A 27,574-nucleotide genomic window follows, 5' to 3' on the forward strand; every position below is an offset into this window, starting at 1 on the left:
CATGTGTTGTTGGCTCTCCAGGTTTGTTTTTTTCTTTCAATCAGTCAAAACAGGAATGGCTGGCATTCTTGCTTTGTCCTATGGCACACACTTTTTGTGCTTTTTACTGCAAGGTTTCCACCACTTGCTTCTTTGGAGGCTGAGACTGGTGTAAGGGGTAAGTCAATGAGAGGTCTGTGTGTGAGAAAAAGGCAATATTTAATTGTTAAAGTAGGTTTTTAACTTGCAGCCCCTATTATCAAGATCTCAAGATACTTTAAAAAATGAAACATATGGAAAAGGTAAAGGGGAGGGGATGGGAAGGAGAACATATTTCTATGGCAGACTTAATAATGCTTGTAAGAGATTTCAAGTAACACACATACTGTGAAAAAATGCACACAGATTAAGTAAAAGAACTAAAAATAATCATGTACACCTCATGCTATTTTTCCACTGGTTTAATTCATGACAATTCCTTAATTTTATTTCTTCGTGCAAAAGTTTCACTCTCATTTATTGACAAATGTTACTCAATTCTGTTTAATCATCAGCTTAACGCACAACGAAGTAACATATAACTAGTGTGCACTTCCTGCCTGCCTGCCAGCATTTTCTGAAAAAAAAGTTAATGCTCAGTTTTCCTGCAAACAAAGCTACAGGGCCCCTGTGACCCCAGACCATTTGCTCTCTGCAAGACTTACTCTGCTTAGTGGTGTCTGTGTGGTGGTTCCAGCTGTTCTAGTCACTTAAGAGTTAGCTGTCTCATAAAAAAGTCACGTGCAGTATGTGGGTGACGGGATGTATACCCGGCTCAGCCAGATGCCGTATGTCAGGCTATGCAAATATTAGCTTAAACTAAAGCTGAGCCACAAGAAAAGTAGGACTCCACTGAGGGAACCCACCAAGGGAACCCACCAAGCAAGGTCAAGGTGTTCTTCCTTCATGGTATAAAACCTGACAGAGGAAAATAATCCTCTTACCACACACAACTGTACATCTGCCAATGATGCAGGCAAGTAGGGAGGAAGGTGAAGACTCTGCGCTGGTGCATGCATCAGAAATTAAATGTTGAAAACTGTGGTTTTCACCATCCCATTTGTAGCTTGATTACAAATGTAATAATCTCTCACATCCACAGATCTCAAAGGCATGGACAAGGAAGGTTTATCTTGTCATTTCTGTATACCTTCACCTGAAATATCCAGACTGAGCCTCCATAGTGAAATCCAACTTTGTTACCTTTTCTCACAGCACAAGCAAAGAAAGAGTGTGAACCTAGTAAAAATAAGGACAGTTGAAAAATATTGAACTCTTAACCTCACCAAAGAAGTCACTGTCTGTTTTCTTGTACAGTTTTAGTTTCTTCTGTGGGACACAGAGAATACTAAACTTCCAGAGCAATTGTCTCTGACTTACAGCCTTTCCATTGCCTACCCTGTAGGCAAAGGACTTTGAAGTATCAGAGCCCTTTTAAACTCTGTGCTTAACAAAACATTAACTCCCTATTTGGGAAGTAATACTTCCCTTCATTGGTTCAGGGTTACCAAACTCACTCGAAATGTAGCTGAAGATACTATGTGAACCAAGCACTATAGAAACTTCTCTTCTGATTCAGCAACAGACAAGCTTCAGTCAATCAAATAAATTAGCCAGACTACAACGATTTAGGAAGTTATTTCCAGTATTTCCAACATGTTCAAACTCTCTGTTTAGGGACCTTGTAGCTGATTGGTCCCAAAGCACCTCCATCCTAAAAAACACAAGCCTAGTGACACTTGTGAAATTAGAGAATCCAAGCGAAACGCATCCACTTCTCATCATTGCTCCTGCTTGATGACCACGTTCACTTTCTCCTGCTATACCCTCTTGCGCTGGTGCAATTAGAAAGCTTGGCTAGCCCCAGGACCCTCCTGCTGAAAGAACATTCCCAAGTGTCTCTGAGTCCTTTATCACCAATATCTGGCTTTCAATCAGTTCCTCTTGTATTTCACTAGCAACCAAGAACCTTATGATATACATGAGAGGATTCAAAAATATGATTCTCCAAATATTCAGAAAACTACAAAGACGCTGGAAAAAAGAAATACAAGCAGTTTGTTTCAGGCCTACACTTGGACCACAAATACATTCCTCTAACCATGTTTGTACAACATCATGCTTTGATTCAAAATAAGAAACAAAAATATTTTTTGCAGTGCTGTCCATACATGAAACACTGTTATCAAAATATTCACTCGGATCCTAGAAAAGCCCCAAAAATTTAATTCCTTTCCATGGCAGAGATAATTAAAAATAAGTAAGCAGTTACTTTCACACACAATGCAGAATGAAGATGGTAAGCTCAAGTTCTGTATTTCTATGAGAAGCAAAAAACCCCCATGTGTTTAAGAAAAAAAGACTACCTAGTAAATTTCCTTTAAAATATTTTTAGCATCTAAAATATACTGTACTCTATACTTTGTATATACTTTGTAGAGTGATTACTACAGACTATATTCTTTGCATTAAATGCAAATCCATGTTTACCAGGCAAAGTATATGAACTATCTGATTTTGCACACAAACCAGAAATAATTTGCTCTCTCTTTTCTATCTCTCATAGGTAACCCTGACAGAAATAAATGTTCAATCTAAAATGTGCATAAGTTCAGTCAGTCTGATCTGATGCTGCAGTAATTTAACAGTCCATGTTTCACTTTGAAAACTAAAAATGTTGGAAGTGGCTTCATGTTAACTTCTTGAGCAAAAGCCTTACCTCTCCCCTGCCCTGCCTCAAAAACAAACAAACAAAATGAGGCCACTGTATTCATATTTTATAGAGAGAAGCAAAACCAAGTATGGGACTTAAAGTTGGTAACTCTTACCCGCATTGTGTATCTAGCCAGGGCAAGCTCTGTGGACTGACCATTTCCTGAAAAGCTAGGTAATATTATGGATAATATTATCCTTGCAACTATTAATTTAAGGAAATTTAATCTCACGGTAGCTGAGTTCTGCTCTCTAACCATTCCAACTACAACAGACCTCAAACTATCCAAAATTAGTGGAAAGAGTTCTTAATGAGGACTTGAAAACCCTTGAAATAAAACCATAGACAATACAGAACTATTATTCATTCATCTTACTGGCTGCCTTCATCTGATCTCAGTAAGGCTTCACAAGTGTGTAGTGAATTTAGTACTGAAAAAGTTTTTAAAAACTGACTTGTACTACCTGATTATGAAATTGTCTGTTGGCAGTGTAGATGATAGCACAGATTAAAAGAGCGCTCAGGTTTGGATCAGCTCAGAGCCTTGAACTCTGGCGTGGCTGCAGACACCCTTAGAAATAAATGTTCTTGTGCCATCCTGCTCAAATTTGGGGTTCACTGTAGGGAACTGATTTTGAGTGGCCTTTATGCCCTGACAGAGATTTTACAGCTACTTTGCCATATCTTTATACTAGCATAATCATAAATGAGTCTTGATGAAAAAAGGTCTTCCATGTGAATATATCTGAAAGCAAAATGTAACCTTAATTTTAATTGACAGAATTACTTTTTTCTCAAAATGCACTATCATTTCCCCTTTTCATGCTGAACACTCAGAACCACATAGAAGCAGTTGTAACTACACACACAACTTGCTGTTCATGCTGTGGATGACTGAGCAAAGCTATGAAAACCAAGAGCGTGTGTGTGCCCTTAAGCTTTTATTTAGTGATTTGTTTATTTATTTTTAAAGCATGAAAGTCAGACAGAAAGACTTCTGTTCATCCTAGAAACATATCAGTGGACTCTAACCTTCAGCAGACAGTGAGAATGTTCTGTTTTGTGACTGGGCTGAATACAAGACAAACAGTTAAACAGCAGAAAAAACCCCGCAGCTTCCCAGAACTGCACTTTGTGGCCTTCAAACGAACTGTCACGGCGTTCATGACCAAGCATGGGAATTGTTAAGCACCCTTTTTAATCCACCCTTGTTCCCTTTCTGTTTACCTCCCCTTCCCCAGGTGGACATGGGGTGGCTGGGCTTTGCTCATCTCAGCTGCAACAGGGTTGCAGAGCAGAGACAAACTGAATTTACTTGGACTGAGAGAAGTGATTTGTATGGGCAAAAAGGCATCCCTCTAACCTGGCCAAGGGGAGGTTTGATGTAAGGCAGAGGTGGCCTGTAGCATATCTTGTAGATACGGCTGGTGCCAAGAGTCTCCATGTTCTTATTGTGTGGGGCTCTATGTCTAAAACGTTAGTCTGATGAGGAAAGGTAGGAATTACCTCCTATGTCTTGTCATGAATCCAACAAGAGTCTTCTCTCCTACTAAATCAGAAGTGACCTGTTCACCCAAGCCAAATCTCAAGTTATCCTATGTGAAATCACTTACGGAGAAGAAAAAATTGCACACACAATGGTTTGGACAGTATCACCCATTCTTATGCTCGAACTCTCATTCTGATTACAAAATCATCACAGATCAATTTGGTTTTTGAATGTTCATTAACTTGAACAAAGAGCTTGGAGACCTTCTGGCTACAAACAAGTGATGCTTGAAGCTTTGCAACACGGTTGTTCCAGAATTACAGACTAGGAGTTATCCAGCACAGATGGCTTCTACCTACGTTAACAGTGGCTGCTGTAAGTTGGACAAAAGACCCAAGTAGGTCATGTCATGCTGAAGAGTTTCTACTAGAAAGCAGCAGATATCTTGGGAAGAGCTATTAGAACAAATCAAACAATCAAACATTTAAAAAAAAAAAAAAAAAACCACAACCAACAAAACCAACCCAAACCCCCAAAAACTAAAAAGCATGCTTACAGTGAGATAATTTCCCTAGTATATGCATCTAACTTTCCAATGTTGATAGTCCAGGACTTTCTAAAATACCTGTGTCCTTGCATTTAATAACCCTTTTTCTGTGAATCCACAGCGTGCAGCAATGAGTTCCATAGCTGAAGTGCATATCATGTGAAAGAGTATTTCCCTGCACTAGTTTCAAACTTCCTGCCAAGTAATCAATTTTAATTTCCATTTGGTACCAAGTCATGGCTTATGAGCTTATGAGAAATAACTGTACTGTACCTTTAAAGTCCCAGTCACCCTTTTCTGCACTTGTGCAGATTCTGTTGTGACCTTTTTGAGATGAAGCATTCAAAGGCAAATACCTTTTAGATGTATAGATGTAAGCATTGTTAGTTCCATAAAATTATAGTGATGAAAGAATTTGTCTCTTGGACAACAAACCCGCAACTATAATAGTGAAATGCGGTACAGCAGCTATGGGTAGGTTTTGGCAGACAAGGTGCAACTCAGATTGCACAGGTGAAGCACCCAGTAGCCTAAGCCAGAACCTCACTGTGCTGGCTGCTATACAAGCACTGAACAAAAATCACTTCCCCAGTCAATTTAATAATATAACAAGAGATAGACAGGTGAATAAAGACACATAAAGGGAAGGTGAAAAGAAGAAAAATTTGGCACCAAAGCATGTCCTCTGCTCAAATGAGTGTTTTGCTATTTTCAAAACTGGACTTGCTCTTTAACTAGCATTTGAAATTAAGTCAGTTTTAAGAAAAATAAAATTTAGTGACTCAAGGCTAAACCAAACAAGCTTAAAGTTGATGCAATATTAATAATCCAATCAGACATTTGTATCTGGGGGAGGAACAGAGCTCAAGGTCTTGCAAACTACAAACAAAGAGAAGAGATAGTGCTGCAAGGATTTTTTTTTTTTTTAAATATTGTATTTGTTCTACTTCTTAAACACAAAGAACTGTGTCGTCACTTCCCAGCATACCTTTAACTTCCATTTACGTTTTACACATCCCAGCACAATCCCCCCTACTGTCTATCATTCATGGCTCAGCAGAATGCAGCAGAACTTCTTTCACGTTGCATAGTATCTGACCCTGTTAATGCTGGTACCAAATCTCCTGCCCCAAGCTGTGCTTAAAAAGGAATTCTTCTTAGATTACCACCAGTTCCTCCTACACCTGTATTTTCTAAATATACAGCACTCATGCTGGTTGTGCTTTCACAGGGGATCTGCGAGCTATACGCAGACCGTGAAGCAGCCTGCTCTCCAAATTGTCCCAGAGGAACACTTTATCTTCCTCATGTTCTGACTGATAATTTTTTCCCAAGTATGGAGAAAATGTTCTTTCACTGTTATTGACAAAACTTCCTCCTTTCATCAATGAAATGTATCAATCTCAGCCAAAACTATAAACTTAAGAAAAACAACATATCTTGAATACGTGCCACAGAGTTGTCCCAAGAGAAACCTATCCTCTTTTAATCCCTTGCAGCCTCACATTGCATGGTGCAATTCTTTAGTATAGGAAGGCTGTTGTTTTTCCCCTCCTAAACACCTGAATGCTGGTTACCAGTCAGCTACAGTGAAGTCAAAATCTGGAGCCGTAAGCTACTCCCATGCCTCCACGTGGCTCAATTCGTGCTGCTGTTTACCCCTTGGTACAGCTGGCTAGCAAGTGCAAAGGGCTGGTTCAGGACAAACGCTGATAACAATTTGCTAATCTGATGCTATTCAGCATCACCATTAAAGGCTTGGATGACGGAGTAGGTTGTACACTTCTTAAATTGACAAATAAGAACAGCCCGGAAGATACAATAGCATGCTGGCAGATGGGGGCTAGAATTCAAAATTATCTTAATGCACTGAAATAAATAATGTGTAGCTTCAGTGATGCAGAGTAGTACTTTGGAACTTCAGCTGTGATAACCAAACTAGCAATTAAGAAATTCTTTAGAAATTATCTGGATGTTTCAGTTATTCAAAAATAACATGTTAAGCAACAAAAGGCAAAACTGTGAAAAGAGCAAATTTTATACTGGTAATTTTAAATAGAAACTTTCTACGTGGCATGGAAGCCCTCATTTCCATCCAGCATCAGAGAGAATTTGTCTGTTGTATTATGTCCTGGGCACCACTCTTCAAGAAAGATGAAAACCACTTGGAAAGAGCTCAGAAGAGAATGGCAAGAACAATGAATGTTTGATGTAGAAAATATGGCCCATTAAGAGAGATGGAGAGAATTATACTTGACCTGTATAACTAAGAGAAGATTGTGGGGGGAAAGGGATAAACACCTTTCCTTCAAAGGGAAGAGTAATGAACAATTTTCCATATACAAGGGGATGGGAAAAGGAGTAACCGGTTTAAATTATGGCAAGATAATACAGACATCAGAAAACAAATAATAGAGAAATTTCTAGTATCTATAGACCACTAGAAAACATTGATGAGAGCTTATAATTTCTCCAGTCATAGCTGATTCTGCCTCAATGCTGAGACAGATCCAATGAGTCCTCAAGCTCTCTTTGAGCCCCTTCTTCTGCAGCCCCCCACCCCACATTGCTGAATCCACTGGCATACCTGCTTTGAAGGAAGGAGCGAGACAGATGTTTGTGTATATAATTAGTTATCATTTTCCACATATCCCAGCATTTGCCATGAAATGGCAATGACAACGCATTATAACAGTCCAGATGGTGATCACTTCCTTTTTTTTCCTCCTCTGTTTTACCTTTTTTGCTAATATTTTTTGTATGAATTGACTATAAGTGTTTGCAGTCTGCTATATCAGCAGATACATTACTTGTGCTGTCTTAAAAGGAGATAATATTTGAGATGCTTCTATTAAAAAAGAGAGCTCAGCAAAACATTCGAAGAAGCATTAATTTCAATAAAGCACTTACAGAGCCTTATGCAAAGAAACAAGTTGGAAGGAAACACTGACATTTTCTGGGAAAAACATAATTGTCCAATGAAAGCTAAATATGCACTGAATACATATTTGTGTGTGCGTATATGTGTATTTTCTCTCAGCAGCCCCTAAGAATTCCTACAAGACGTTGCTGCAACTAGGTTATAAAGAAATAACTTTATCAGAAACACATTATCTATTTGTCTCAGCAAATAGCTATGTAGTTATGCTGGCTGCAGTGTTTTTTCTAAATTTAACACCGTAAAAGAAGACCGGAACAGCACTGAGGACTGACTTCAAGTAACATTTTGAGTACAAAATTTACAATATGTATGAATACAAAAAATCGTGACCACCTCTGTCATCGGTTGGTTTTCCAAACCTTTACTGCATTAAGTATTAGGGAATGTGCTGTTTAGATATCCAGATACACACTGCAAGGACTGAGCAGACAAACCATGCTGCCTGTGACCAATTTATAATCTGAAAGCTGTTTGTGCAAGCCATTTGGGAAAGGTGAACAAATACAAGATGGTTGGTCTTCGCCCCCTAGTGTTTGCTTAAGAATTAATGTAAAACGACCATAAAAGAAAGAAAATTTTCAAAATTAATTTCTTTTGTAAAACACAACCAGAGAACACAAGCCATATTCGTCTAAAGTATTACATAAGCGTAAAGACTCTTTGTAAGACATCAGCTCACCGAATTGTTTTTAAAAAACACACTAAGATGAATTGTATTTGCCGTGTAGAGGGCAACTTACAGTTTGTACTTCTTAATCATATGCACATAGCGGTATAAAAGACTGACATAATGTGCTTTAACCCAAGCAACTCAAGCAAGAGGCGTTGTCTCTGTTCTGTGAATTAGAGTGGTTTGCATTAATAGGACTCTGCAAATATCTACTCGGCAGCACGTTAGATGTGGTTGAGTTACATACAGATGTTGAAAAACAGTTTACTGTTGAGCACTTCACTGCCTGAGTGAATGCAAGTGCTGTGCAAAGCTGGCCCTAGCAGAGAGCCTTGTTGGTGAGGCAAAAGTGACAAACGGAGCTGGGATTTCCAAGAAGCTGAGTACAGAAATCTTCTCCTCGTCACACAGGACTGACTAAATGGAGTTCAGTGCTTTACCTTGCAGCTCGTAGCTTGAACAACACGGCCAGAAAACAGTCGGCAAACAACTAGACAGTGAGGCACTGAGGGGCCAAGCTAATACACCTGATAACCCAAGAACACTGCGGGCAATCAAATGGACCATAACCAAGAGAGTGAATGAAAGACATAGCAGCAGCCATTCCCAGCACCTGCAGACCAGAGAGGGAACATGGAGGGTTTTCTTTTTTATTATTTCCTAAAGCATTAATCAAGCACATCTCAAGTCTGAATTTTCTAGTATTTTTTATTGCCTTTTATGAAATGCTCAGTTCTTTCTTTGAAACAAATTTCAAACAAGGTCATACCACACATCTAACACAAAAGCAGTCTCTGTCCTTTTTCATAAGGAGTTACTGGAACGATTGACTCTGCATGCATTTTCATCCTCACCCACAGGGTTAGTTCTCAGGAATAACAGCTCATTTTTGCTAAAGCCCACAAGAACACAAAATCTGGAGCTGGTTATGAAGACAGCTATTCAAAGGGTGGATGAACTGCATCCTGCTGCTGGTGGGAAACTAGTGGCAGACATTTATTGCCCTCCAGAGCAGGAAGGGCTCCTTGTCTACTTAAAGAGAATCTATTCAGTTCTGAACAGCTCAGTATTTTAGTGAAGATAATTGGTCTTTCTAAAATAAAAGGAAAAATATGAAAGAAATCTGCAAGGTGATGCAACACACAAGACAAGCCTGCACTTGTCCTATTATTAGTATAATATGTACTTGAAATATATATGATCCTGTTATAAAAATAATCTTCTCTCTTACATTGCAGACCTTGTTATTTAAAGGCAAAACATAGCAACCCCGGCAGGTAAATTGCCCAGTGTTATGTGTCATCAAGTATCACCTCCCATTTAGTTTTCTATAAAAGCCATTACCTAGCAATGATCACAGTGATAAGGCAACTTGTTATCCATTCCTTCCTTTCTGAAATAAGCACAGCCTCATGGACCAGCGTGGAAGATTCATTCAATTGGATGCTAAAGGTATGTGACTAGACATATTACCGTGCTTTACTCAGAGTTTTGTTACATTTTGGTAGTTTTTTTCAGGACTGACAACCAAAATGAGAAAATCTGTCTCCTTTCTCTTGTAACCTTGTCTAAAATAGCAGTAGTGTATGTTTTCAAGATACAAAGAAGATGGGAGAGATGAAAAAACTTGTAGAAAAAACCCCGTACACTTAAGGAGTGAGGAAAAGTCTCTAGCTACTGGTCCTTTATGCATTCAGAATAAAGCTAACACAGTTTTAACTAGGCAATTACTTCTCTGAATGATACTGTACTTTAATGATTTTTAGATTAAGGCAAAGAGGAAATTACAAATCTATCTAGACTAACTAACCATTGCACAGAGACCACATATAACCTTCCTGAAATAATTCCTTCCAGGTAAGAGCTCGGAAGATGAGCTATCTTTTTAAAAGCCATTCTTTTTTACTATGTTCATTAGTGAAAATCCAATCACAATTAAACATTGGGAATACAAAAATAAAAATTTTGTACCTTATTTCTGCTATGTAAGAGCTTAGCTTCCAGTTCTTCCCACTGGGTCCTGTTACTTCTTTTTCCCCACTAGATCAAAGAGCCTATTACTATTACCTATCAGTTCCCTATGCAAGTAGTTATAGACTGTCACCAATTACCTGCTAACTGAAGATAAAAAAAATGCTTTAAATTCAATTTATAGTGTTAACATTAAAGATACTGTGAATTTCTGAGGTTTTTATATAAGCTTGTAATAGTATGTCCCTGGCCATGTATCTCTGGTTATACATGCAGGGAAGTAATTTCTTCTTGAACAACATTGACTGGAAAATCAGTTTTATCTGACTAACCATGATGGTTCTTGGGGCTTCTCCAGTAATCAGTGTTTCCTGAGGCAAAGGATCTGCAGCCCATCCTGAACGTATGAACTACCTTACTAGTTTTTACATGCATATTCTATATTTCGCTCCAAATATGTGGTTTGCTCCTGGACCTGGATTCCTTTCATTTAGTTACCTCCCTTCTTTTTTACTTATCCATCCTCTACTCTTTGGATCTTCTATAAATATTGGTTTTATTCACATCTTTGACAATAATATTTTTTATTGTACTGCCTACATTAAATGTACTTTTTATTGCTACTAAAAGAACATAGGACTCTCAAGACCTTATTGTCTAATATGTCTAAGGCCTTGGAAGACCTTACTGTCTATCTAGCAGCAGCTTGGATACTCTAACTCACTTACAGCTAGTTCAGCTGTGTTGATTACACAACCTTAATCCAGATACACACAGCCTAAATTTTGCACAGCATAGGATGAAGGGTTAATCATTTATAATCTCACACCCACCCATTATTGTGGTATACTGTTCATCAGCTGGGACCTGGAATAACCATTCTATTATTAATGATATATCACTGGCATGTACCTGTTCCTCATGAACAGACCAAATCCCAAAATAAATGGCTACTCCCAACTTACACGTTTCACGTTATTTTCCAATCCACCATGTGAGAAACTTCATACCAGAAAATTACCACTTGACCCTACGTAGAGTAGTTAACAATCTTTTTTCTTTCTTCCTTTCTTTCTTTAATTATAGCATTTTCTAATGAAATCTGAAAGTAGAGTAAGGATTCTTAAAGACACTCATATAGTAGTGCTAATTCCTCTGGTGAAAGACGGCAATGAAAGCAGTGGTATGATATTAGATAATCCTATGCATTAACAGCAAAACCTTCGCTATCAGATAAAACATTATGTATACTTACTGTAGTAGCTATACCCAAGAGCTGAAGTACAGTTTAGTTACATATTTGCATAGCTTCTAAGTTACGCTTCTGCTGATTAAGCTAACTAGTGGGTTTTGGTGGCAATGGACTTTTATGTAGGGATATGCTATCATTCTCTTACCTAGCACAGTATGTACAGGAGGAATAAACATACACAGCACTTTCCCCGGAGAAAAGGATCTGACCTGCTTGTGGTCTCTTGTTGGAGCCTACGGGCAGCAGATGCAGACACATGCTAGGAACGTACTTTGTTCTGCTGTTACTCGGGGAGCACGCAGAGCGCTTGTCCCACTGCACACGCGCCGGTGGGAAAGAAGCCTACAGCAAAACCAGAAATCCACTCCATTCCCGTGTGATGTACAACAGCGCATGTGGCTGAACAGCTTTGCAATGGGATCCAATAGTCACTAGAGCTAGGAGAGAAACTTTTGAATAGTTTTCCAGCAGAAAACTGTTTGATGATAAAAAGGGGTCAGAGTAAATTAAACCGGTATTAATCAAAGTTCTTACATAGATCTTCTTTAAAGAACAACATAAAGAAAATTCTTTCCTTCAGAAACATTTTGAAATCCAGCACCATCTGGGATTTCATTATCACAGTCAAGAGACCGTGCAGAGACCAAAGCAACATCCCAGAGTGCTGATGTGGTCACGATAGCTTTGGCAGATGACTCTTACATCCCTTTGTTCCTTTGCCCAACTGTAATGGCCTCAAGTTAATCAGTATTATAAAGGGTATATTCTCTTCCTACCATGCATGCCACACTATTAAATCTATTTTTTGGTTAAAAAATGGAATTAGAGAAGCATTTAATTGCTGTTAAACACTGATCTATATAATATATTTTCAGATTCTTATTATTATTGTCTCACAAACTTTCTTTGATTTACTGTTCTTATGGACTTTCTTAATGACAAAGTAGTTGATAACAATCGGTAAATGAAGCACTTTGCAAAGAGACTGGTCCAATTATGACTAGACACAGGAAAGGTCTCATTAAGTTTCCCTCATTTGGATGTTTTGAGAGAGAACATTCTCTTCAAATCCATGCCCAAAAGATCACTCAGCAACAAGCATAAGAAAATTACTACATTTCTCATTACTGTATAGCTCTTAAACTTGGATTAAAAAATATTTTGGTCTGGTTTGGGTTTTTTAACATCAGTTTGTAGAAAGCATGGGGTAAATGAAAACTAAAACCATTCCTGTTTCAAAGTTACGGAATCAGACAAGTACGAACCTAAAAAAAAAAAAAGAAAGTAGATTTCCTTTTGAACTTTAAACTTTCAAGTTTTACCCAGAAACTTTTAATAGTAAAAGAGTGAAATTCTCTTTCATATCATTTCATATCACTCCCTTTTTACCTTATTTCTCAGAGCAAGTATGAAGGACCAGACCTTTAATGGGATGTTACTGTAAAAATCAGATGCTTAGATTTTTACAGTAGGTTCACAGCAACCTGTGGTTTTACATCACTGAGATATGTCAAAATCCAATCTTTTCGACAGAAGTGGATTACCAGTTTATATTAATGTGCTTATAATTTTGCATGCTTAAAATATTGCAAGATACAGTCTGTTCTCAGGAAGCACTGAGCTCGTCTCTTAGCACACAACTTTTCCATCCTCAGAAGCAAGTTCACTACTTAAAGAGAGAATTTACAATTAAAGAGAAATTTTACAACTGCTTTCCAATATCAAAATTACATGGTTTCCTTTCTTAGGTGCCATTTAAATGCTAATTTTAAAAATGTGTTTTTACTTCATTCCATATTAAGGAATATTGGAAAAGATACGATTGTACTTAATAAAGAAACTGCTGCCACATTTGGAAGACAGAAGGAAGTATCATCAGGAGTTTGCCTCATCCACTTCATTTCATGGAGTGCATAATATCGTTCAAACGCAGAGCAAGACTCGCAAAGTGCTGTGGCTGTTAGTAGTCGCGGGCTGTCTTGCCATTGTTATTTGGCAAATCTACAGTCGCTTCATCTACTACTTCAGCTGGCCGACCACAACTACAGTGGTAGTTCAGTATGTGGAAAATGTCAAATTCCCTGCTGTGACTTTTTGCAACTTGAACAGGTAAAAGTTATGTTTGTTGTTTTGCTCTTGAGAGACAACACCTCTTTATCTGAAAGCAGTCAGGTTCCACAACTTGCTTGAACAAATCACATAAAACAAGGAAAATATGGCTCTGAGGTGCACGTCTTCCACTCCACCACATGAGATTTAAATGAAGAGGAAAATATGAGAATCAAGGAAGGGAGGTTGTCTTTTTTAATCTTCCCCCTCCTTCAGATGAACAATTTCACTACAGATTTTTAAGTTTCAAAAAATAAGTTGGAGCAGAAAAACCTCTCTGGTGTTATTCTTCTATGTATGAGTGTTGCTTCTACAGTGTGACTAAGGGACAGTCACAGCCATGTTAAAAATAAAAGACAAGATTTGCAAATAGAGGGATTCAAGTAGGAACCTCATACGAATGTAGAAATCTTAGGCAAAGTAGATACTTTTTTTTTTCAGAGGTGCTCAACCTTTATGAGTCCAGCTGATGTCAGTGGGATTTGCAGGAGGGAAGCATTTGTTTTGTCTGGAAGTCATGTACTTAAGCAAGAACTTCACTACGGATATCTACATTTGAAGATAATGGCCAAGATTTAGATGCAGCCACTTTGGAAACAATGTGATAAACCTATGGCCTGATTTTTAGAGCAAATATGTAATGTAGGAACAGTTTTAGAAATACGAAAACTTTACCCACATTGTTTCCTCAAGAATTGTAAGTTTTCTTGTCTTCTACCTTCTCCTGGCAGAATCAGCCAGAAGTCCAAGTCTCAAATATCTGGACCTGTTCTGCCTCCTTCCCATTGCCCTGCATAAAGCCATCTGGGGTTATAGCGCACAACAGGCACTGCAGATAGAAGTCTATTATAAAGATGTCTATTATAAAAATGCCTCACTTCTTGTAACTATAGTGGCAGCACATTGTAAGTAGTCAGCTACTGAGCACGGCAGTTGTCTGCCTAAGTGACAGTTTGCTGCCACATCCATCTGTTGTTCATGCTGTGCTTATACCTCCCTCCTGTTTTCAGTAACCATTTTTTTTTGTTGGCAGGACAGAGAGGCGCAGATCTACCTTTGTCTTTATTTTTTGACTGAAATTCAATTGTGAAGAGGTGTTCCTACCAATCTTCCTTAAGTGGGGACATTAAGATCTACTACACAAATACATTGCTATGTTTTTAGAAATAGGATTATATAAAATGGCAATTCTAAAGAACATGGTATTGTAGTTTCATTTGTGTTTATTCTCTTTTCAAACTTATAGCTGTTCTATAAACCCTTACTTTCCTTCAGTAAAGGACTTCAATGGTGTACATCAGGAAAGCACCTCCCACACCTCATCACGTTTCTGAGATTTTTCAAGTGGATTCTAGGAGTAAGGATCACCCTTGGTTTATGCTACTGTGTCACCAGCCACAGAGCTCATGGGAAGGTAGACTGTCTCTACACTGGGGTGTAGTGCCTTAGTAGAGCAGGTATATGAGATTACTGCAAATGCACTCAGAAATAAATTTTCTAAATTATGGAAGACAGCTTTTTTGAAAGGAAGAGCTCCTCCCAGCTAGTTTCCCACAAGTAAATGCAATTGTTCAGCTTGTCATCAGTTCTACAAATCTGGTTATTGGCTTATGCAGAAGGCTAATCTACTCAGGTTTTTTGGTTTTTAATAAACAACCACACACAACAGAAATGTTTCCAATATGACTGACCAGAATAGCCATGGGAAGGTATCCATTTTCTGTTTTCAGATATGGAAAATACCCTCCTAGAAATGGAGACCATATTGTTTATTCATGTTGTAGAGATCAAAGTGCAATGTGGTGGGCAAGAATCACTTATTGTTTACGAACAGACAACAAATCATGTCACAGTTTTGGCAAGAACAGCCTTGACATTAGTCCTATAACTCTGCAGAACTCCAAGCAATTCTTTCTCCTTTCTGCTGACAGGTTTCAAGCTCATGCAGTAAGCAACCTCAGAATAATTTTTTTAATTTGGAACATTGTGTCTGGAGTTCTCCAAAAATTTTCTATGGAAGATAAATATGCCCAAGAGCTAAATGATTTCCTTCTTGGAAACCAGAAGTTCAGCATCAAAGAGTTTACAAGAAAAAATGGGTTTTATCTGAACAGCAGCACATTGCTAGAATGTGATTTTTTTGGAAAGCCATGTTACCCACAGGTAAATATGTTTATTTTACTAAAACAGTAGCAGGGAGGGGAAGGGGATGTATTCTTACCACTCAGCTTGAGACATCTAGCTTTGCCAGCTGCTCCCCCTGTTTTCCCTTTACAGTCAGCCAATGGAGAAAAAAAGTCCTGCACTAAATCACCCTGAGGACCCCAATTCTCCCACTGACTGCAGAGACAGCCTGCTGGACTCCCTGAGCTGTAAAATGGGATTTCAGTCTAAATTGCTCTCTGCCTAGTGCCATTTCTGCACAGATGGCCTTTGAAAGCTGTATCTAACAACCTTTTCCATAAATGGCCTATAACGAAGGTCAGTTTGAAAGGAGTTTTTTGTATTACATGATTGCGTAGTTGTGTTCTTGAGGTCAAGAATATAGACAGCGAGGCTAACTATATGCAGAGTCCACAGGAATTTTACATAATGAGGTGAAAATAGCCCATCTTCAGGAATTTTGGACAACAGCCAAAGAATATGATTGTCCCATTTTTATGTCAATTCTTCCATAGAGCAATTCCCAACTTAAATAGAAAATGTGAACAGAAAAGTCAGGCCTGTATTCTTTCAGATTAATCTAACCTTTAGATATGGTGTAGCTTCTAAAATTAGGCATTGGAGAGTTCTCTTAACTGTAAGACACTAGCGCTAATAACTAAAACTAAAGCAACGAGATGCAGTCATATTAAATGATGAGGTGGCTTTGGGAAAAAATGCAAATGCTGTCCTTTCATATGTAACATAACATTTAGTTTTGAAACAGCCATCACTAAACATCTACTGAAAAAATTAAACAAGTTGGTTTTGAAAAAATAATTTCTATATAATATAACAGGTATAGAAAAACAAGATGACCTCATTAAATGATTCTAAGCAGCTCATAGGTATTAATAAACAATGTGAAATTTCTCCTTTAAACTTCATTTTCTATAGAAAGGGATGAAATTCTTTTGAATATTTCCATCAATTACCACTTTTCTGATTGTAATATTTAGCACTGCCTTCAGGGGAAAAAGAAAACCAAAACCAACAACAACCCCAGTAGTCCATCTCTTACATTGTAATTCACTAAGGAAACCTCAGGTGACCTTTCTTTCATTTTACTTTTCCCTATTTTCCTTTATTGAAGGATTTTGAACATGTTTTCACTGAATATGGAAACTGCTTTACTTTTAATTACAATGATCTTCCAGCAAGAAGAGTGAGTTTGTCTGGAAGAGGCTTACATTTGCTTTTTGATGTCCAACAGGTACAGCTATCCTAATGATTATGAACAACAAACCATGTAATAACTTATAGATGAGTAGAGGTGTTTGGGTTTGGGTTTGGTTCGGGTTTTTGTTTGGTTGGTTTTACACAGACCTTCAGAATTTCATGCACAAAATTCTATATCAAGACTATTTCTGAGTGAGAGGGCATTTTAAAGGAAAGATCTAATAGATTTAAAAAGTCAGAATTATTTTTGACTCTGTCCCCCGCTAAGTGGTTCTGAAAGTTGTGAGTGAGCATATATATGTACATATACGCAGTTCACCTACAATTGAAACACATCATCAGAGCAGTAATTTAATTTTATACAAGCACTTTGGGATAACACCATTTCATTTTAATAAAAGGCCCAGTAGGGAAGGTCATATGGTGCCAGTTTCTAAGTAGTACTGAATTCTAGTTGCAGCAGCAGCAGCTGTAAGTGCTCAGTGCCAGCTAAGATCTGGTCTTCACACTGTGACTAGTCTCTGACCTTATTAGAATTGTCTGTGACCAGCAAACCCCAGAAAACTCAGGGAATATCAGCTTGTGAGATCAGGGAAGAAAACGAAAATCTAGAGAGATAAATTACATAAATGACTTAGAAATTCACTTTTGTTCTGTAGGAATTATGAGACAGGAGTGACAGGAGAGAGTAATGGAAAGTTTGCTGAAACGTGATGTGTAGTTGCAAGTGAAAGGAACAAATATCCAAGTTACAAGTAAATGTTCATCTATGCCTTCTTGCTTTTGAAATTGGCAGATGACAGAAGGAATAAAAATCCTCACAGTTTATAGTAACTGGAAGGAAACCCACAGAGGTAATCAACAAAGGAAATTCAAGTCAGTTTGCTTCTATACTTTTCTGTAAATTGCCAAAAATGTGACTAGAGATACAAGACCAAATAAAAAAGCATAGTACCATTTCAAATATAGCTAAAGATTCAGATGGTAAGCAAATCCAAAACTATTTTAAATAATTCTCTTTGTATCAGGAAAAATTCACTGATGAACCTGCTCTTGGTTATACTGATGCTGGTATAACTTTTGTTATCCATTCACCCAAAGAGCTTCCACGCTTTGATGGTTTAGGTTTATTAACACCGGTTGGCATGCATGCACAGGTCTCAATCCGTCAGCTGAAGGTAAGGACTTTGTCCATCAAGTGGAAATATTGGTCTTTACTGTCTCTAATTCTCTTCTGAAGGGTGACAATGAATTAGACATCTTGGAAGTGAAAATATTTATGATGCAAAAGTGATTCCTAAAAATAACATTTCCTCCAGACACAAACCAAATTACTGCTATTTGAGGGGGGGGAATGTGATTGGTCTTCATAATCTGTATCTATTAAAGTTAGCCTTTCTTTCCTAATATCTTACAGTGTCGCTGACATATAATGGTACAAGGATACCACAGCATTGCCCCATCAAGACAATCTGTTACCATTAAGATTGTCTCGGATTCCTAGTGGAATCCAAGTGGAGTGGACTACCCTTCTGTACCAGGCTGGCTGATCAGGTTCTACTTTTACTGTGAGAGAGAGGAGATAATTTTATAATCCCAAAAGCACAAACTGTAATTCCTTCCAATTAAATCACAATGTTACCGTTTATGTCTTCAACAGGCTTCCTTCAGCACTTTAAAATGTGAGAAAATAATACGGAAATTTAAAACAGAGACAAAAACCCTGTATCTTCTGTTATTATTACCCTACAGTCAATAATCCAAGAATACCCATGGGGAGAGTGCAAGCCTGATATAAAGCTTCAGTACCACAAGATTTATAGTATTAATGGATGTTTGCAGGAATGCAAAGCCCGGTACATACAGGACTGGTGTGGCTGTTTGCCATTCATTCTTCCAGGTATATCACCATACCATACACTGATCATCTTGCTAGGAGACCTCACCTGCTATTGAACAGCAAAGGAGATGGGGCACATGCTTGAGGGATATCTACAGCTGGGATTAATTAAAATTATATAAATTTGTCTTTTTTTTGGTTTTTAATTCAGAGAAAACAAGCAAGATATTTTGTGAGATCTAGACCTAGCATGGGGTCACTGGCTATTCTTAGGATATAGACCAAAAAACTTGTCAGAAAAGGTTATGCCTCAGGGCTGGGAGACAAGTCTATAGTCTTCAACCTGACTTCCTAAAGAGCTGGAACTAAATCCATAAGAAGTCATAGATTTTCACATGTACCACTGAAAACCTGCTTTGCAGGTGTTTAGCAACCGCAGCAGAACTGATTGTTTGAAGACAGAAACCGAGGTCCCCCACATGAACCATGGAAAGAGTCTGGCACCAGAAGACAGCTCTGCAAAAGCCAAAAGGCCGCATGGAGCCGGCTAATTAGCCCGAAGTGCAGAGTATAGGTGTATGCTGTAATACTCCCTTCAAGAATCCAGGCTTCTTAATCACTCTAGAAATGTAAAGCAGTAACACTGAGCCCTGATCAGTCTCCTCCCTCCCACCTTTTCAGCGATAAAAGTAATGATGATACTGTCACCTCTTTCTGAAGCAAGAGCTGGAACACAAATCTCTGCTTTCACAGCTCTTTTTTCACAATCAGTGGGCAAGAAAGCTACTGTCACGCCTGCACTTTCTGACTCAATGTATTTTTAAATATCCCCAAACAAGGTAGAATGTTTTCACTAAGGGGGATCCATTAATGAGTAATCTTTAGCCTGTTTGTTTGACAACCTCTTGGAAAGGAGGTTGACAATCTCCTGGAAACTCTCATGGAAAGGGGTTTGAGAAGGAAATTAAGTCTAGGTCTCCAATACCCAGGGTGAGAGCTTTATACAGTGGCAGTTAGATAAAGGAGGGTAATGCCTTCTTTAACTGTGTACTAAACTGCTAAGCAGTATTTCCATGCCAGGGAAAAAATCAGGGTGAAACTGAGACGACCTGAAATCTAAAAATTTTGCTGTTAGCTCAGGGTGCTATCTTATCACTTAGGTCTCCAAACAACTCTTGCATGAAGTTCAAAACTTTTGCTGAAACACATGGGGTGTAATCATATATCCTATCTACCCTACTTTGTTTTTTCTTTTCCACTAGGAAAAATAGAAATTCCTGGTTTAGCAAGCTAACACAAAGAGTGAGCCACAAGCTTAAAGGCAGTTCTGGCTGGCACACATAATAAAGATGTTTGCTGCAAACATCTAGCTTGGTCTGATGTCTCTTTTCACTGTGTACGCCTTTTGGTGTTGGTAACAGCACTGTGCCCAACTGAATTGATTTCTCAGTTGCATAACGATAAACATGAAGTGGTGAGCAGGCTTTGAGGACATTACATTTCAGTTTAGTACAAATAGAGCTAAGGGTTAGATTGTTAATTGACGTTCCTAAAGTTTGTTGTTTATTTTTAAGGAAATGGAACAGAATGTGATTTGCTGAAGTTTTACAACTGTGTTTACCCGGCAGTCTGTAAGTAATAACTTCATATTCATATTCTCTAATCCAATTCCAAATAGTAGACAACATCTATCAATTAAAACAAAATACTGAATGTAGTACTGAGAGTACAACCCAGTTCATTTAATATTCTGAAACTAGAGACCAGACGGAGCATTAAATAGATGCCAATTAAAAAAAACCATAAGAATCATTCTAGTAATCAGAAATGGTTTAAAATGGAAGAATGTTCAATTAATCTGTTTTCAGTTATCAGACCTCTGGCTTGCATTTTTGCATCTTCATGGTATCATCCTTCTAGCTCCAATGCTGTATTATTTTTGTTTGTGACAGAAAAGTGAACAGCACAGTAATAACAGATTTGCTGACTGATAGAGCATATAATTCAAAATCACTGGACTTTAAGGTTTTATCTTTTGAAAAGTAAAATGAATTCTTTATTTTCAAAGTGCTCCAAATGCAATTCATTTCCATAAGCAAATCATCTGCACACAGTAGGTATGAAATTTGTAAGTCGCTACAACAGACTTTCTGGAAAATACTGCAAATGGTGATAAAGCCTCCTTTTAAATTGTTTTGGATTCTGCTGTGTCATGTGACTGTCCCTTCCCAAAGGAATGGATGATTAAGATACCAAGTAGATTAACAAGTTTGGGGGGGGGGGGGCTATGCAGGGGTTTCTTTCTGTTTTGATTAGGTGTGTGCAACATTCAGGCAAGATCTACTACTATGAACAATGACTGGTTTTCCTATGGCTTTTTTGAAATCAATTCCACTAAGTTCACATTCTTATATAATCCTGGTCTTTGATAGCCTGTCATGGTGGAAATACATATATTACTTTACTTAATGGATATTCTGTGACCAAGTTTCAAAGAAACTACTGAGCAATAAAAAAAATGATCCCTAAGTCCTATCAAGGATGGACAGGATTCAGAGCTGGACCCCAGAAGGAACTGGCATCACAGTACTGTACATGGTGAACCTGGCTTGTAGGTGTCTGGTCCCCAGGACCCCAAGTTAGGTGCTAAGTCTCCTTTTACAGTGCAGGAGAGATTAGACATCTGATAAAAAAATCTCAAATGACAGCACATTGATCCAGTATCTGCGGGACCGATCAACCGTTGGTGAGAGCACTTATTTTAGGAACTCTAAAGGCCAGATATCCAGAATTATATCAACAACCCCAGCGTCCCTGGAGAGTACCTCAAATCATCAACTAACAGGCTGAGATATCTCCTCCCCTGCAGTCTGCAAAAGCAAAAAGCTGACACCATGGCCGCCACCACACCAGGACAAATAGAGCATCACAAGCAGGAGGTTATGGTACTCATCTCGGAGTGATCATGAGCTTTGGGTGATGGTTTATGCTTCAGGAAATGTTTATGCTTTACCATTTTTCTTCCACATGAATTTTCTCCAGCTTTCACAGATATCTATAATGATTTCTTTCTGTCAGAGCCTCGTCAGAGGAATGGCTCCCCACTTTCATGAGCAGCCAGACCTGCAGAATTTTGTGACTTCTCTTTGGTATTTGAAGAAACAAAGCTGTCCCTAAGCCCTCTTAGCTGTCTTAAGCCCAATTATCAAATGGCAGGCAGGGTTTAAGTTAAAGTGAACTTAGTTTACCCAGATTTTTATGTAGTTATCAGATGATAGAAAACTACAGTTGGTGTTGCTCTAGAAGCTGTTTCTGTGCAGTGAAATGAGCTAGGCAGATATAAAGGCATCAAGACCAAGGATTGTATACCTAAGTATGTAATCAGAAAGCTAGCACAGAACATGGAATGTCTTCTGTTGTGCTACTGTTTATCTGTGGATGAGAAATAATAAGCACATAAATCCCTAATGAAGGCAGAAGGACTTACAGGTGCTGAATTTCCTTGGGAAAAGTGACCCCAAAAATCTCAACCCTTATTACAGTGCACCAGTTTCCCAAATGCCAGTTACAAATACTTATTTGTTCCTTCAAAACTGGCAAGCATCTGCTTTTTTCAGGATAACTAAACCATACATTTATCAAAGTCAGTTAAAAGTAATTTTTTAAGTTTTAAAAGAAGTGTATAAGTTGTGTGCTTTTTCAGAAATATTCTGTAAATTCTTTCTCCTGAACTTTCAGATGATATAGAGATAAAAGGATTATGTACAGTAGGAACCCACAATTCCACTTGTCCTGCCCCATGTGAAGAAACGGATTATCCTACCACTATCACCTATTCAAGTTTTGGAGGAGAAAAAGCCATAAAATACTTTTCTGCAAAACTGAAGAAAAGCCCAGAATATGTCAGGTAATCATGCTTAACACCTTGTCTGATAAAGAAATTACCAATTACTTTTAAGTGTGCTAACAGAGCGTATGATGTAAATATGCCCTTTTAGAAAGGTATTATGTGTGGTATTAATAATGTTGTCTGTGAGATAAAATAAACTCTTAGACAAAATTGGTTAAGATTTATACATATTCATATATATAATATATATATACTTAGACACATCTAAGACTTGTGGATAACATAAAATAGGTGCTGCAGTTAACAAGTAATGTTCTTAATTACCTTCTGTGTCCTTGATGTCTTATAACAAAGTCTTTTGATCATTTTTGTAATTAAGCATAAAGAAAGGGCAGGGTTATCAAACCTATCCACAGTCCATGTGAGCAATCCATCCAATAAAGACGACAAATCTTCACACTTCCGCAACTGAAGTCAATGAACAACTTAAAGGGTTGCTATATAAAGTATATAAAGGTGTTCTCCTATCTCTCACCCCATTCCTAAAGGAAGCTTCATAAGCACTGAAGAGCTAGGTTTTATTGTAGCAATAATGTCACAAGTTTAATAATCTTTTCTATTGTTAGTAGAATTCACTAATACCATTTATATTAGAAAAGTTATTTAGAAAATACTCAGTACAATATTAATTCTCATGAGGTAGCAGAAAAGTGAAATAGCATGGCTCTGTGTGACTGAAAAAGCTACACAGCAGAAGAAAGTAGGTCTATACCCAAAAGAAGAGACCTTCTAGTGTGAAAACATGCCTCAACAGTATTGACTACACCTTTTATCCAGGAAATGGTGTTAGAACTTATGCTATGCATAGAGCTGTGTCACTCAGTAGCAGCACTGAGCTGACAATCTGCACACTTTTAAATTCATAGAAGAAATTTCATATATGCTTATGATTTAATAGAGCATACATGCCTTACTGTTTCAATGTAATAAATTGATGCCAGATTTCCTTGCAAATACAAGCATTATATATCAAAACATAGAATGATTTATAGACTGAATTGCCTTTTGCTTACAGATGTAGATGTCAGCAGTACAAATAAGTATTAAGAGGGGTGCTACACGAACTTATAGTATCCACAACATCAAAATATGTTTATAGAGAACTGTAGAAAATTTGGCTAATAAAATATCTATGAATATTTCTTTGTTTCAGTGACTTCAGTTTTCTTACTCTTGAAGCCATCAGTCTGCAAATGCTTGCATATGTTTATACGTGAACAGGAACTATATGAATCATAGAATAGTTTGGGTTGGAAGGGACCTTTAAAGGTTATTTAGACCAAACCCCCTGCAATAAGCAGGGACATCTTCAACTAGATCAGGTTGCTCAGAGCCCTGTCCAGCCTGACCTTGAATGTTTCCAGGGATGGGGCATCTACCACTTCTCTGGGCAACCTGTTCCAGTGTTTCACCACCCTCATTGTAGAAAATTTCTTCCTTATATCTAGTCTGAATCTACCCGCTTTTAGTTTAAAGCCATTACCCCTTGTCTAGGGCTACAGGCCCTATTAAAAAGTCTGTCCCTGATGAAGATTATGAAATTTAAACCTGTTGTTATATGCAAAATATATTAATCCTTTGAGGATGTTTTATCTTTGTTGATTATTTTATTGTCTGTAAATATCATGTGCAACCCAGTAATTATTTAAGTAAGCAAGCAAAAATACAGAACATTCCCCTGTTACCAAGCCTTAACCAATAGGAATCCTGCCCACATATTAACAAGTACATATTCTGAACTATAAAATTTAGAGATCTATTGATTTCTAAAGATGTAGGAAGGGAAAAGTTAAATATTTATTGGACAGTTCTGCTAGCAACTCCATGACAACAGTAGGAAGTCTTATTAATAGAAGCTATGAGAATGAGATTATTTTTACTACTCGGTAGTGCTACCTGAGTTTTAGAATTATCACCTAAAGAGATAGAAGTGATTATTTTGTATAGCAAATGCTTTATTTTCATGAATATTGTTGATGAGCTCATTATCACTGTCAACCCAAAAATCTGTAGCTGTTCACACTTCTGAAGAATAATCTCTGTTTTTATTCTTTAAGGTCACAACATAACGTGTGCAATCAGTTTTTCTGTCTGTTTTATTCCACAACCATTATGTTTATATTCTATTTAGGAGTTAGGAAGAATCTTTCTGTAGACACAATATCATAAAGATGAGCTCTTTACTCACACTGAATCATTCCACAGGTCTTGCTCCAACTGAGATTTACCTACTCTTCTGCTTTTGCCGCAGGCAAGAATATAATTAGGTAAGCGAGGCTATTAGCAGAGGATAGAACTCAACATCCAAGTGTAGGACAAGAGTTCTGCACAAACATGCTCATTGAAATAAGCACCCTTAAATATGCAGTTGCACATAATCAAGAGTGGTAGACTACACTTCCAAGCACTGTATCCGCTGTAGGTCAGGATGCTTGACACTTCCACTCAAGCTTATTTCTGTGACCCTTAAAAAGTACGAGTCTATCTCACAGTACAGATCTAGACCTACTTTTTCAACATAGCCTGAAGATCTACTCCTCTGATAAGATCCTGTTATAACTATTGTTATTAGAACACTTCTTTTTTCTTCATCCATCTAACTCATTTTGGTAACACTCTTCCAATTGTTCTTTAAAAGACAGCATCACTCTCCCTGAACTCTGTCCATGCTGATAAATGTTGGTAAAAATAAACAGTACTCCTGACTGTCTCAAGTAATACTGTATGTATTTGTCATTAGGCAGAACCTTGTGCGTATTGACATTAAATATCATGATCTGAGCTACAAAATAACACAGCAGCAGAAGGCCTTGACTATATCTGAGTTGCTTGGTAAGTGAATGTTTAATAATTAATCTAAAAATAAAAAAACCCCCACAAACAACCCTTTTTTTTTTTTTTATTTTCTCAACTCCCGAGTCATAGCCTTTGTGGGCTTCGAAACAAAAAGCCATACCTTTTCCTATTATAATGGTAATAATCATGTCTGCCTCCTGGTCATTTTTGATACTGTGTCCTGTCATTCCATTAAAGAACCTGCAGTATGGACAGCAATTGAGAGTAAGAATTAAGTTTGGCACTAGTTTACGGCTATATCACACACGGGACTGTAAGAATAGTGACGTTTATGTGATTTGGAGGGGAGAGGGGGAACATGGGAGGAGAAGCAAGAGAACGGTTAAAAAGGCACAGAAGTAGGAAATATTTTAAGTATCTGTTTCACAGTAGGATGTGTTGTGTTGGACTTACTTTATTTAGAATTTTAAGAAACACATTAGTCTTCTCCCATAAACATTCTTAAGAATATAAATTCTGTTTTCTTGAAGTGATGGATTATGTATATTGAATTTATTTAACACTTGAACCCAGCAGGGTTTTGTTTGCCTGCTAGACTAAACCAAATGCTTAGAATGACATATGTTTATTTCCTTCTATTACAGCTGATGTAGGTGGCCAGCTTGGATTGTTTTGTGGTGCCAGTATGATTACAATCATAGAACTGCTCGAGTATATTTTTACTAACTTCTGTTGGATATGCATCTTTCTTCTATTGAAAGCTCCTGAAATGCCTCAATGGAACAATCCATCCCAGAACCAACCAACACACAAGGAAAAAAAGAAGGGAATACAAGAATGTTAGTGGCTTGCAGAAGCACAAAACCAATTGTTTCTGCAGCTTCCCTTCCTTTTTAAGATACAAAGGAAACAGTAATATTTTGCATTGCTCCCTTCCCTGCACTCATTCTTCCTGCTTCTTTTAATGCCTAGAACTATTTAACTGTGCTAAATAACTTTAAAGAGTGAACTTTGGGAAGTCTCACTTTCTTTCTCATGTAAAGTAAAATGTAATCTTTACCTAGAATTTTATTTTAAAGAATTACCAATTTTTTAAAATTGCATAGCAAGTGATACTGACATACAATGCAATTGAACATTTCTGATCCAGTTTTTAAATATTCTGTATTTTGAGTGAGGAGAAATAATATGCATACCAAATTAATACACACAAGTTTCTTAATCACCATAAAGGTGGAGCACTGCTATGCTGAAAAAGCAGATTCCTTATATAACGATGAAGTCTTTGCTAGTAGCTTACCACTGTTAGTCCTTCCAGTGAAGGACATCATAGCTTTGCCTATCAGAATTAGAAGCACACCCAATAACAACAACTTCTACAGCATATTATCTGTTTGTCTGAAACGCATCAAAAAAATAATCTCATGAGTCTGCCAACTACTATAGAGAACCATAGGGCATCTGAGTGGATGGCAAGTGGGCAACCATAGGCCAAGTTCAGCATTTAATGTCATGAAAGATGATAATAAAGACTAAAGGCTTCATCTAAGTCTTACTAAAAATCACTGAGAGTAAGAATTTTGTGGCTTTGGTGCTGAATGAGGCTTCTTGAATGTTTATTCCTTTAAAAGTGTTCAGAAAAGCTTCTGTGCTTTCCTACGTCTGTGTGGGCCTATGGAGCAGTAGTGGTTTAGAGTTTTATGTTTTTAAAGACGGCTTTGGTGATTAAATAAAATTCCAAAGATGTGTAATAGTGTAGTGTAAACAGACTGTCTCCCTCCCCACTAAAGCTCATAGAACAAGAAATGTGCACTGGAGGGGGGTGTTGCGTTCTTTTTAATTACAATATCTTAGTAAACAGCATAATAATTTTAAAATGTGAGAGTTAATAGGACAGGATAATTTCACTTTATATAATGAAACTATACAGTGTATCT

The 27,574-nt window shown here is 37.6% G+C and overlaps 1 protein-coding gene across 1 annotated transcript; it reads left to right on the forward strand.

Annotated features, from left to right (window-relative positions):
• Nucleotides 1-6: 6 nt before the first annotated feature.
• ASIC5 (acid sensing ion channel subunit family member 5) lies at nucleotides 7-27,388 on the forward strand. Its single transcript, XM_030017146.2, has 11 exons — nucleotides 7-157; nucleotides 9,782-9,830; nucleotides 13,404-13,710; nucleotides 15,642-15,873; nucleotides 17,006-17,125; nucleotides 18,120-18,269; nucleotides 18,844-18,991; nucleotides 20,506-20,562; nucleotides 22,670-22,838; nucleotides 25,582-25,673; nucleotides 26,282-27,388. Exons 2-11 carry the CDS (start codon nucleotides 9,791-9,793, stop codon nucleotides 26,479-26,481), a joined length of 1,515 nt encoding a protein of 504 aa, XP_029873006.1. The 5' UTR covers nucleotides 7-157; nucleotides 9,782-9,790; the 3' UTR covers nucleotides 26,482-27,388.
• Nucleotides 27,389-27,574: the final 186 nt, after the last annotated feature.

The sequence above is a fragment of the Aquila chrysaetos genome, chromosome 1, assembly GCF_900496995.4.
Source record: "Aquila chrysaetos chrysaetos chromosome 1, bAquChr1.4, whole genome shotgun sequence".
In the NCBI taxonomy this organism is placed as follows: domain Eukaryota; kingdom Metazoa; phylum Chordata; class Aves; order Accipitriformes; family Accipitridae; genus Aquila; species Aquila chrysaetos.

What these genes read in the sequence shown, in the direction of transcription:
- ASIC5 (XM_030017146.2), top strand. Translation starts at nt 9,791, where the DNA reads ATGGACCAGCGTGGAAGATTCATTCAATTGGATGCTAAAG. An exon ending in TTTGCCATTCATTCTTCCAG is followed by an intron (nt 18,992 to 20,505) that starts GTATATCACCAT and finishes TTTATTTTTAAG; the next exon opens with GAAATGGAACAGAATGTGAT. An exon ending in GACTATATCTGAGTTGCTTG is followed by an intron (nt 25,674 to 26,281) that starts GTAAGTGAATGT and finishes CTTCTATTACAG; the next exon opens with CTGATGTAGGTGGCCAGCTT.